The sequence below is a fragment of the Passer montanus genome, unplaced genomic scaffold (assembly GCF_014805655.1).
Source record: "Passer montanus isolate IOZ18808 unplaced genomic scaffold, ASM1480565v1 scaffold48, whole genome shotgun sequence".
NCBI classification, from domain to species: Eukaryota; Metazoa; Chordata; class Aves; order Passeriformes; family Passeridae; genus Passer; species Passer montanus.
In genome coordinates this window covers 3773022-3785235 of record NW_024369707.1, presented here as the reverse complement: position 1 = coordinate 3785235, position 12214 = coordinate 3773022, and the positions used below count along the sequence as shown (strand labels likewise).

Genomic DNA, 12214 nt, shown 5'->3' with positions numbered 1-12214 from the left:
CGAATGACTCTGAGTCTGCCATGTCCTTAGGATCTTCACTGCTTAGGCTTGGGAAGGACAAAATATTGCAACAGTCAGAAACCAGACTGAAGATGGAGACCAGGCTGAGTTTAGAAAGTACAGGGTTAAGGGAAAAATGCTTTAATTCTGCACACTTGACATATGTCACACATGTGTGTATGCCATATATATGTACACATGCTCCCAACTAACACAGAAACAAAAAAAGTAACTATATTTTTGCTAAGTTTTTAGAGCTAAGCTGGGCTTTTGATACAAAGAAAAATAATAATCAATTCCTCCAATAATTATATCACTGTAGTGCCAGAATAACAGGTAAAGCAAAACTGTAGTTTTGTTGTATTCACTGATAGTCTGCACTTGCAATTTAGGGATTAAAGCAATGTTATGTTATGTTCTGTACTGATAACTCTCTGCAGGATCTCTCTAGAGACGTTCTTGCCTTCAGACCTTTACCTGTAGTTATGGTTAAGGCATCTGCCTTCAGTTAAAGCAGGAGATCACACCAGAAATTCTAGTGCTCCTGAGTAATTACCTTGATTAGGCATATGCTGAGACAATATCCTTGTGGGTATCTCTTTTTGCCAAGCTCTCAGTCTCAGAAGCTGCTGCATTAATGCTGGATGACAGAGAGCTGCAGCCTGTGCAGGGAGTTGGGACTTGCCTGCCTGGGGCTCTGCTCCCCTGGCAGGCAGCTCTGCCAAACCCCTGTGCCCTGGCCCAGGACTCTGCCCCTGCCCTCTCTGACACCTGGGCACTGAGCAGCCAGGCCACAGGGCAGGGCTGCTATTCAGCTTAGTACAGGACAGGCAGCTCCTGATACCTGGTGCAAAACACAAGAGGTTTGTGTGGGTGATGTTTCTTGGCATTTTGGGTTTTGTTTGACTCATTACGCAATTACATCTCACGCCAGTGATGCTTTGAACTGACAGTTCCCCACTTGTGAACAGTCACTTGGAACAGTTTCTGTGTAACTGTGACAGGACTGGCTCTATTGCACTGCCTACATACAAGAAACAGCTTGTTTTCCATTGCTGAAGGTCTTAATTTTTTTTTCTCCCTAACTGACTCTGTGTCTGCTGGATATTTTGCCTGGAGTCCTATGTGCCTGTATCTGAACTAGCAAGTAATTTCATGCAGTAAGAGTGGATCAGAGCAATTTCTACTGATGCCTTTATAGCTACATTATATATATTTTTAGTTTTTCACTTCAGCCTAGACTTGGTCCAGACAGCCATGCCACAAATGGTTCAGATCTGTGTGAAGAACCACTGGAGGCTCTGCCTTCCCAGCAAGGATATGAGTACATCTGGAGAGCACTTGGGCAGCTTCTATTTGAGATTGCTTTTGGATTTCTCTGCATTTCATGCTGCTGAGGCCAATGGACAGAAATGGAGGCAAGCTGAACCAGAACTGCACAGCATTGCTGAGCCAAGATGCTCAGGCAGATGTAGCCTCTGCTTACTAATTCTGCCCTACCAATCCTATTGTTTTAACCATGTCATAGCCATGTTGGGAACTCTGCTTCAAAGGTAGAGGAAAATATGAAAGGGCTTGTAAATGGCAAAAATAACTTCATTTTCAGGCAGTCAAGATTCCAAATAGGTGGGTTTCTAAATTTATCTTACTAAAAGCAGGTTGCATTTTAATGAGGAGGAAAGTTAGTGTGGGAGAGTCAGTATGAAAGACTAGCGACACCATGGCAATTATCCACCTAATTGCTGCCGTACACAGGGAAGTACTTACAATCTATCTACTTTCTCACTTCAAGCAGAGCTTTGTCAAATGCTGAAACACAGCCCTGCCTAGAATAAAATGAGCTACAAAATGGTTTCTAACACCAGCACCTGCACTCTTTCTGCCACTCTGAGATAATGAGGTGCTGCAGTGCTCCAAGACTGGCAGTTTAGATACCACTGAAGTAACAGATACAATGAAGTTCTGTGATAAAGAGACAAGGCCTTGAGAGAGAGCATTCCCTTCACCTCAGAGCACCCACAGCAATACTCTGCATTTGCACTGCACTCTCATGCTGGCTCACACTTTAGCTTTGGAAGGAAGGTAAAGGAAGCTGCAGATTTCCTTACAAAAGGAGTACAGCTGTAAGGAGAGGGTGGTAAACTGTGTATGTTAACTGAGGATGTAAACTCCATGAAATGACATTAAAATAAAATGCTCTTCTTTTCCTTACCTAAATTCTACCAGAGAAGTCTTGAACTAAGAGGTGAGGGCTTTTTTTATTCTTACTTTTCCTTCACTAAAGAAATTTTACTACTTGTAGCTCCAGGTTGTAAACACAAAGTTAAACTTCAGGCTCTCAGAAGTCTGGTCTTGTTTCCAGGTACACAAAACATTACTTGCAACAAGCATAGCAGAGAACTACCGGTCAAATCCTGCTACTGTCTGTTATACACTAGCACTGATTTTTATTTATCCATTTTTTAGTTCAGATATCAGCCTGAGCTAAATAAAAGTTTAAACTTGGTCCATCTTTCCTATCTTAGGGGAGACATCAATGTCTGCAGAGAGAACTTGTCTGTACAGTATTAGATTTAAATCTTAATACCATAATGTCATATTCAATCTAGGTTTCCTCCAGAAAGTATCACTGTGACACATGAATGGGTGATTTTATGCCAAAAGAAACCTGTAGTCAAAACTTATCCTGCTTACTTCTTTAAAAGTACCACTCTCATCTTCTTCCTTTATCAAAATAACTTTTACTGGGAAAAGAAACCAAAGACCAAAGCAATGTGCTGATTTGCTGTTTTGTCACTTACCTACTTACTGGGGAACTGGAAACCACGTGTTTCCCATCCAAAGCTTCTGGAGGCTTTTCTTTGCTTTGATGCCCCTTTCCAGATGGGCCACATGAAGTCAAGGACTCTGAGTCTTTATCTGGCTCATCTCGTTGATCAGTTTCTATCTGAATTAAAGGCACTTCCCTGAGCTGTCCTGCAGGGAGGCTTCCAGAGCTCTTCACCTGTTCTTTTTTCTCATCCAAATTTCCTTCCTCCATTTTGGGTTTGGGCTGTGTCTGGGTTGTGCTTTGGGGATGTTTGCTTTCCAGCACGTGTTCTCGGCTTGTATAATCACAGGAATCCTGCTGGACAACAATTAAACTTTTACCACTTTCAACAATATTTGCAGCCAGTCTTTTTGCATATTGTTCCACATGTGGTGGAGAATCACTGTAAAACTGGTCTGCCTCTGTAGCCTCTGCCTCGTCTGCTATGATTTTGTTCTTGCGCATCAGGGACTCGATGGAACTGGCCCACGTCTCGTGGATCAGCATGTCTGTGATCTGGTCAGTCTTGCCCCTCTGGTACAGGCACGAGTCAGACTTGCAGAGCCCAGCAGAAGCCACGGTACTGACGGGCTGTACGCTTAGGGAATCTTGGCGATGGTGGGCAAACCCATCTAAGGAATTTGCTTTAATTGGGACGTTCACAGTAAGCCTGGAGCCTGAGGATCTGCTGTCGGGCATCGACGACTGCCTAAAGCAGAAAGGTGACCGCAGAGAGGGTGCCAGCAAACTGCCACACCAGTCCTTTGAATTCCGAGAGGATGATGCATTGTCTTTATTTTCCTTTTCGATTTCTCTTAGCATATACCTATAAAACTCTTCTGTTATACTTTCTGTGCTGGACTGTTTGGATGGGCAACTTGGTCTTACATTAAGATGGCCATTTTTCTTGGCTACCTGTTGCAAGGCAGAAGTTAAGATGTTGTTTGCATTTTTTCCTGCATAATAATCCAGTAATAAATCAAAACCTCTTCCTTCATTTTCCATCTGGTTCACCATAAATCTTGAAAATTCATCTGTAATGCTTTCACAACTAGACTGCTTTGAGACAGAACTTGTCTGGCTCAGAGAGTGACCAAAGCTGTTCATGAGGCCTAGGGTATTGAAAGAGGCTTTGGAATCTGAGTCCTCCTCTGGTATGCTCTCACAGCTTGAGGCCTTGGCTCGGCTCCACCTTTCACAGTGCAGCCTGTTCCTGGGGTGGTTTGGACCTTGCCAGATGCTATCAACCATGGAGAGTTCAGTGAGGTTCATGATCTTGGCAGCCACTTCATTCGCAAAGAGATTGACTGAATCTGGTGTGTCCTCAAGGTTTATAGATTCATCTACTACCCGATTCATCAATTTTTCCTTTAGCTCAGGATGCTCATCTGTTTTTCTTTTGATCTCACTAAGCCTAGGTGCCCTGTGCTTCCGAACCACAGAACCATTGGTATGAGTTTCCTTCTTCCTTTTCATGGTTCTGCATGATAAACTCTGGGTCACCAGATATTCATTGCCTCTCTTCCATGCACAGAACCAGGGTTGCTTGCCATTTGAATTTTCTAGACAAATGGCAGCTATTTCTGTTGCCATAGAGACAACTGTTTCTGCCAATTCTTCCGCAAAGTCTGTTATACAATATTTGTCCCTTGAATTTTTCACCTGTAGCACAGGCTGAGAAGGAAGCAACACATGGTTTCCTAACAAAGACAAGCTAAGTTGAACATCATTATTTAGCACAGAATCACACTTAATCTTGGCTTGGTTTTCTGTATTTATGGTGGCACTGGAAGACTGCTGCTCTTGAACACCGTGCCTGCATTCACTGTTTGCAAAGGTATTTTCTCTGTCTGAAAATGATCTGTAGTCTTTCTTCTGATGATGATTGTTACTCTGATTTGGGGATTTGTAACAGTCTCGTGCAGTTCTTTTCAGGTACCTCTTCTTGGGAGATGTTTTTGCACCAAGTGTGTTATGCCCTGTATCTCCACTTGGTTCTGAATTCAGTGTGGAACCTTCACTGCTATTTACATCTTTGATATCACTCTTGCAAATGCTTGTGACCTTTTCAAGATCTTTGCTAGTACTGGTGCTGTAGGATGTACCAAATGGCTTAGCAGCAGAGTGATCAAGGGGGCTGTGTGAAGTTTCACATGCTGTTGCCAGTGTTGGCCATCCTTCTGCTCTTGTTACTTTCTCTGCTTTCGTGCCTTCGGAAAAGAGAGGAGAACACTCTTCAAGTTGCCTTATGTCGTTCATCTTCTTGCAAGTGAAATATATTATATTATAAAGCAACTCGTTTGCGGTCTCTGTGAAAATGTCTTGTGTACTTGAGCCATCCTCCAAATGGGCTTGCAGCTGTCTCTTCTTCCTAACCTCTTCCATAGAATGTCGTAGAATAATATTGGATAAGTTTTGTGCAAGTTCGTCCCTGATTACTCCATCAGCACGTGGAATACGTGGTCTTGCTGCTGTTTCAATAATTTTCCCATTTATGGATTCCATAAAATGCCCTACATTTTTGTATGTGTTGGGTTTTGTCAGGATTACGGATGCCTCTTTGAGAAGCGCCTCTGCAATGCTCTCATTCAGCTTCTCCATGCTGCTTCCTACAGCTAAGCTGCAATGCAGAGTAATGGCTGCAGAGGCCTGAGCAGCAGACAGAAGTCCACTGGAAGTTGCAGGGTACTTGTCCTCCTTTGTTTCCCCCAGGCCACAGATGGCTACAGCACTTGCCACCTGAGTCATGCCACAGAGTGCAGATGGGAACGAGTATTCCGTGCCAGCGTGGCCGTCAGGGAGCTGTGAGGGTGCTGCGTGCCCCTCTTCCTTAGCAGCCACTCCACTCCTCGAGTCTGTGGCTTCCTGCTCCAGGCGGAATTTTTCTGCAGCCTGGGGACTGGAAATGGTTCCAATGACAGTGGCTGCACAAGCCAGAGCCACTTCCAGTGCACTTTGGTCATGTCTGTTTGAATGCTCTTCCTCCAAGTAATCGGAAACCTCAGCAGAGCTTTCTGCCTCAGCCCAGTGGCTCAGGCTGGGGAAGGCAGAGCCTGGCCACTCAGGTACATTCTCAGAACTGTCTGGACTTTGCACTATCACAATCTTTGGGAGTTCATTCCATGATCGGGAAGCAGAGGCATCTTCTGACTTACAGGAGCTTCCCACAGAGATGCTGACTGCAGCCTCCTCACTGAAACTGGGTCGAGACTGTGACAGTCTAATGAATGCATCCTGCAGAACAGATTCTACTAAATTTGTGGCGTACTGACCTGTGGTGGCCTGCTCATTCTGGGAAGGAGGATCAGTTTTCCTGATACCTGCACAATCTTTCCCATCTGCCTTGCTGCTGTGTTTCGTTGTGGGGTCACCCCGAGGCTCCAGCTCCTCTTTAGCCATTTTGGTTACAGACACATCTTCTAACATGAGTGCTGAGTTTTCAACCCCACTAGACAAATTAGTAGTACTAAATGATGAAGTACCTTTTTCAGCTAATTCCTTCTGTATTTCCTGGTCTGACTTATCTTCAGGTTGTGAGATGCCATCTTCAGCCACAACATTCACAGTTTCAGAGACCTGAGCAGCTGCATTATCTTTATTAATGCAGTTCCCTTCAAGAATGAATGGCAACCTGGCTTTTCTATAGTGGATGTTTTCAAATCCCTTTCCTTTATTTTTTTTGACATCTGAAGATGCTTCTGAAACATTTAATTTGTCATGACCTGTTGAGAAAAAGAAAAAAATAGTTTTTGGAGAGTAACTTGAGACTTCTAAAAGAAAAGAGCTGTACAACTTTGTAGTCCATTACTGCTCTGTAAAAGTACTGCACAGCCACGTACCTTGTCTTTGAACAAAACTTTAAAAATATGAATGGCTGTCCATTTTCTAAATTACATATGCATGAATTAACATCAAGTGCAATTTCTGTGAGCACTGCTATAGCTGTTTTGCAGTATGAGCAACAGCATAATCATGCTCGGTCCCCCTGCTTTTACCAGCTTTACATTCATCAGCCTCGTTGTCATCCTCGAGGTGCTCGGAGGCTGTGAGGAAATCTTCTTCTATTGAGGACACGGAGCAGTTTGTGTCATCCTCAGGCTTTAGGACACGAGTTTCTATCTGCAGCTGCCTCTCCTGAACGAGCTCAAGTCCAATCAGAAACTTGTTTATTTCAAAAATGATGCAGCTTGCGCTGTTCCTCCTGTCCCCCCTCGCACACTGAACCAAGCAGACATCTGCCAGCCAAGGACACTAGAGGGGAAAAGAATCTCAGTTATTCAATTAAAAAATAACACTTATTTTAAGTTTCCCACTCTATAAATATCTCGGGAATGTTCTGTTGCAAAGATGGAATACGATTTGTCATTTCAATCTTACTAACAGTGTGCAGTTACACGTATGCCAAAATAAGATTTCTTGGACTGGCAGCTTTTGTTATACAAGTGTTTTAGTAGAGAACCCAGCTGTATCACAGGAGATTGTTTGTTTTCAGTCAACTTGTTGTTTTAATGACAGATAATTATTTGATGTTAGTCATCTGACATGCTGTTATTAATGGCCTCACACTACCCGGTATTACCTCTCTGGAGGGAATTCTTTGTGGGCATGAATTCCTTTTCAGGGTCATTTCTGTTGCAATGCTTGTTTGAAGACAGCCCTGTAAATACTGTCTGATAAGACTGTGAAGAGCAGGCCACCTTTAGATGTTCCAACAGGCCATTTTTAAATAGTGTTTTATTTTGTTTCTTTGCTGCTCTCCCTCTTTATCCAAAGCCCCATTATTTCAGGCCAATGCAACCTCCCACTGGAAATGGGGATCCAGTGCACAATGTGCTCAGCCTTTATATAAACTGCCTTCTCTAGAGAAGCTGTACAATTAAGTTGAACTTGGGACAGAAACTGAGAGGAAGGAACTCTTGTTATCCTCATTGTACTGATATTAAAACAGTTGGACATTTATACAGCAGAGCTGAGTCGATGTCTCTGCATGGAACCATGCTTGTTGTGTGGATGTACCCAGAACCAAAGCCAAGATTTTGCAGCTTGTGATGTTGTGCTTTGAACTCAGGCCCCCAGGAAAGACCCAGCTTGGGTGGGACCAACTTTGGATTGGATTGAGGCAGAAATTTTAGGCTGTGCAAAAGATGCCCTGGACCCCCTGGGCATTTGCACAGTATCTAACAGAGGAAGGTGACCCCATCCTGGACCTTTTGTCTTTGTGAATGCAAACCAATCATCCACTAATAAAGAGAGTGCGATGAGTGTTATGCTAGATTAACATGTTTACTAGCTTGCTCTTCCTTTCCACCTAAAAAATGTGTCTGAAAAGAAAACCGAATAACTTAGTGTGTTAAAACAGAAAAGATAAATTAGATAGCTGCTATGAAATTGAATCAGGCTTGAGCATGCACTGTATGTGAAAAACGTTATGAAAAAGAGATTCAGCTTTAGATCAGATATTCCCCTGCTTTTTCCCCAATCCACATTTTGTGGGGTTGTACTTGTGAAAATGGCTTGAGGGGGAGCAGCATAAAAAATCCTTTTACAAAAACTCTGCCAGTCACCTTACAAATGAATTTCTCTGAAAACCAAACAATAGGATGACTGTGGCATATTTGGCCAATAAATCTCATCCAGTCTCAGTGCAAAGCTTTACTCAATAGAAATTTATTTTGTTCCTGTTTGTCTCTTGACTCCACTCTCTATGAGAAGGCTGCCAGTCTCTGTCTTTAGGCTTGTGCAGACAGGAGTGGCTTGAGTATTTTGGCTACCTTGTTTGGATCTCAGACTATCCCTGTGTGGATTGTAACATCTTGGGATGTGGGGTTTGGAGCTCCATTGCTCCCACCATACCTTGTGATTGTATTTGTTAAACATTTCTAAACTCAGCCAGTAGTCATGAGTGGCAAGAAAGCTCAATAACCAGGTAATTGCTCTGTTTATGATCAGCTTATTGGTAAACTATAAAATTCAGTGATCTCTGCAATACAGCTGTCACAGGGTCTGCCTCAGGAATGCTTTTGTACACAAGGTCATTTCAGTGAAAGAAAGTTCCCTTCTTTTCTTATCTGCAGCAAACAAACCTGGCAATACCTTTTCACTTTTTAAATTTGTTGAGAGAGTTTTGTACTCCATGGTAACTGCAGTTTTAATGAAGTTGAGAGGTGAAGATGGAGTGGGACTGAAAGTGGAAAGCGACAAGACCACTGGAAAGAGTCTGTAGGAGCTGTGCCCTGGCCCCGCTCTGTGCACAAAGTTACCTCTTTCCTTCCCCCTCTGCTGCCCTTCTGCTACTCTTGAAATCTGACCTAAGGAATCAGTCTTCCCTGCCACCAGTGCCTGCCTCCCCTGAAGGATCAAGTGCTAATGTGGCTTAAAGCATTACAAGCTGCAACCCAGATCTGCAGGATCCAGGGGGAGTAGCAGGATCTCTTAGCTATCTTTGTGTACATGGTGTGAGTCCCCCTGCTGTGCACCACACTTAAATCTGTCTGACAGAAGCTGTTGTTTGTTTGTTTGCAAACTTCCACTCATCTCAAATGGATCTCAGGTCTTTGCTTTCAGGTTCCTTTTTCCCATTTTCAAAATTCCACCCTTCACAGGCATGATGTGATCTTAAAGCTGAGTTTGACTCCTACCTGGGGAACCTCATAGTCAGCCTGAAGGTTTCCTGATGTCAATCCACTCAGCAGGACTATTTCATTTTCCTTCGGTGGCTGTACGTTCATGGAACTGATCAGTTTGGGGAGACTGGGTGAGACGCTGATCAGCTTCTGTAGTAGGAAACAGAGATTTTGCTCTCAGGCAATGAAGTCTGAGTTGCACAGTTATAAATATTAAAATGAAATATCACTTAGAGGAATCCTTTTAGAAAGCTCACTTGGAAGTATCACTTCAAGTAGATTAAGAATAGAACTGGCAGCATTAAAATGCACGTTCTTTCTTTTGAGACACCAGACAAGACAAGAATGATAGTATAAACTTTTGCTCAAGTGTCCACCAGGATCTGGACATCCCTCACATTGTCACATGCTAAACAGCTTGATTGGGTTGGTGCATCTGAATACTTCCTGTTACACGTGAGTTCCTTGGACTGTGAAAACAGTGTCTCTCTCATGGTCTGAAACACGAAAGCTTCAGTAGGTATGGTAATGAGAACAGGGCAGATCTTCCTGTTTTCCTCCAGGCATATGACTAGCAAGAAACCAGAGGAAGTTACCTGGAAATTACCAACGAAATCAATGCAATGCTAAACATGGAACAGCAAAAATATTGGAGATACATGAAATGTGCCTTTCTTTGCTGTTACACTGCATACCTTCATGACCTTCCATTTGGAATGATACAGTCACTTCCTATAGGTTATGTATCCATTAGGGGCAAAAGCAGTAGTAGTCACAGCATCAGTGATGCTATACAAATCTGTATTGCCCCCAGCACGTGCAGGGGACATTTGTGCTCCTTTGTGTATGAAGGCTAGGCCAAAAAGGCAATACCTACTGTGAGAGTGCAGTTCTCTCTGCCAAGGATCTTGGTGTCCTTGTTCTGTGAACAAGAATCTGACCCCTTAGAGCAGGAGCAAGTGCAGAGTAAACACCACCTCCATTTTCTGCACCACCATGGCCCATGTGTTAGTGCAGAACAAGGTGCAAAGCCCTTCTGGGAGTGCAGATTTGGGCACCCAGCCATCTGCTTTAGTTACTAACCGAGGCAACAATACTTCATTTTTTTTTTCTTTTCATCCTCAAAATATTAAGCTTTCAGTACTGTTATTTCTCCTTGGATTGAATTAGATTTAATAAAACGTTCTGGCTTAGAAAAGCTAAATCAATATTGGGAAACAGTTCACTTTTCAGGGGAATGATCTTCAGATGAGACTAAGTATTTTTATGACATAACTGAATTCAGTGCTTCAATTCAGTTTGATGTTTCACTGTAGCATAAAAAAAGTTCTCATCATTTATTTTTTCTTTAAAATTATAACCTTTCTGTTATCACAAACACTTCCTGAAGTATCTCTATTTTTCTGCCTAAATTAACATTTTATCAGATTTCTTAGGTAGGAAGTTATGGCATTTTATATCTCTTTTACTTCACTTCTTTACCTTTTCTTCAGAAAAAAAACATAAACAACAAAGTCTGGAAGCATACTTATTTTACACAAAGCCCCTCAATTTAACCCATTCCAAGGTTCAGTCAGTAATACAAAATACTAACAGTGCCTATTAGTAAATCGAGTACCTGCTAGTAAATTAGTAAATAGTTATATATTTCATATGCACAACAGCTGTGCTAACATATTCAAAATTCTTCTAAGAAATCCTTTCATCACATCACTGTATTGCATGAAATTCCATGCCACTCACTGCTAATTTACAAAACCTGCTTATTATACACAGAAACGGGGATGAGGGAGTTTCCTCTTGGAGAAGAATGCATAGCACCTGTGCTAGCAGGGGATTTTTATTACCTACGCCGAGAACTGAGAACAGATGTCTAGTTCTAAGATTGAGGGAGAAACTTTTGTTGTTTCCTCTTATAGCTTTTGTTCCTCAACAAACACCGTAAACAGCAATAAAACCACCACATTTTAGAAAACAACCAGTGCTTCTGTGGCTTCAGTAAAGTAAAACCTCTCAAGCTGTTATGCACAGTTAACCTGCTGATTCAATAGAAAAATTATTTTGCTGCAAGATGCCATTTTTATTTTTGACAACAGAATTTTCACAGATCCAGGATGCAGAAAACAGCATAGAAAAACTGTTCCTGCTAACAAATGACTTGCAAGAGGCATCAAGGTGCCAGCACTGGTTGTTCTAGGAGCTAGAAGTGTTTCCAGCAAATGAGCTGTAATGGTTTAACCAAGGAGCTCCCTGGGTGCTGTCAGGAGGTCCTACCTGTGTTCACTCACTACATATTGCTCCTGTGTCGGTGTGCCAAACATGGGCACTGAGTCAGGATGATAAAAGGAACTGATAAAGGAAGATGTAAGCACAAAAGTGACACTGGGCCCTTTCTTTAAAATGTGACTTCTGCAGGTTTAATGTTTTTTTTTTTTCTGGAATGGTATGTGTTTTAAATATCAAATCATGATGTAGTTTGTCTCAATGCTTGTAAAAGAACCAGGGTTTTTTACTGCTTTAGAAAATTTCTTTTTTTTCCTACCCTTGTAACTTTCAGTTAAACAGCTCAACTGTTTTATCTAGACCCCCTCCTCAAGAGCACATAATCTACCTATGTGGAGTTTGACTGAGAAAGACAGCTCAGCTGAACAAGACCTAGATGAAAGGAAGATTTTCACGGGCTTTTTGGCTGTAGGACAGAGAAAGAAATCACAGACTGGTGGCAGAGCAGGACACCAGAAACTCTTTTTATGTGGTGTTATGCCAAATTAAAATGGATGCA

At 42.4% G+C, this 12214-nt stretch overlaps 1 protein-coding gene across 6 annotated transcripts in view; it reads right to left on the bottom strand.

Moving 5' to 3' along the window:
* Positions 1-12214, bottom strand: part of LOC120508604 (SPHK1 interactor, AKAP domain containing) — a 64944-nt gene that overhangs the window by 8225 nt on the left and 44505 nt on the right. For all 6 annotated transcript variants that reach the window (XM_039722369.1, XM_039722365.1, XM_039722371.1 and 3 more), the window contains 3 exons: positions 9448-9582; positions 6805-7060; positions 2802-6531 (listed from right to left, as the gene is read on the bottom strand). In XM_039722369.1, the coding sequence (XP_039578303.1) occupies positions 2802-6531; positions 6805-7060; positions 9448-9582 (4121 nt within the window). The remainder of the gene's footprint in view (positions 1-2801; positions 6532-6804; positions 7061-9447; positions 9583-12214) is intronic.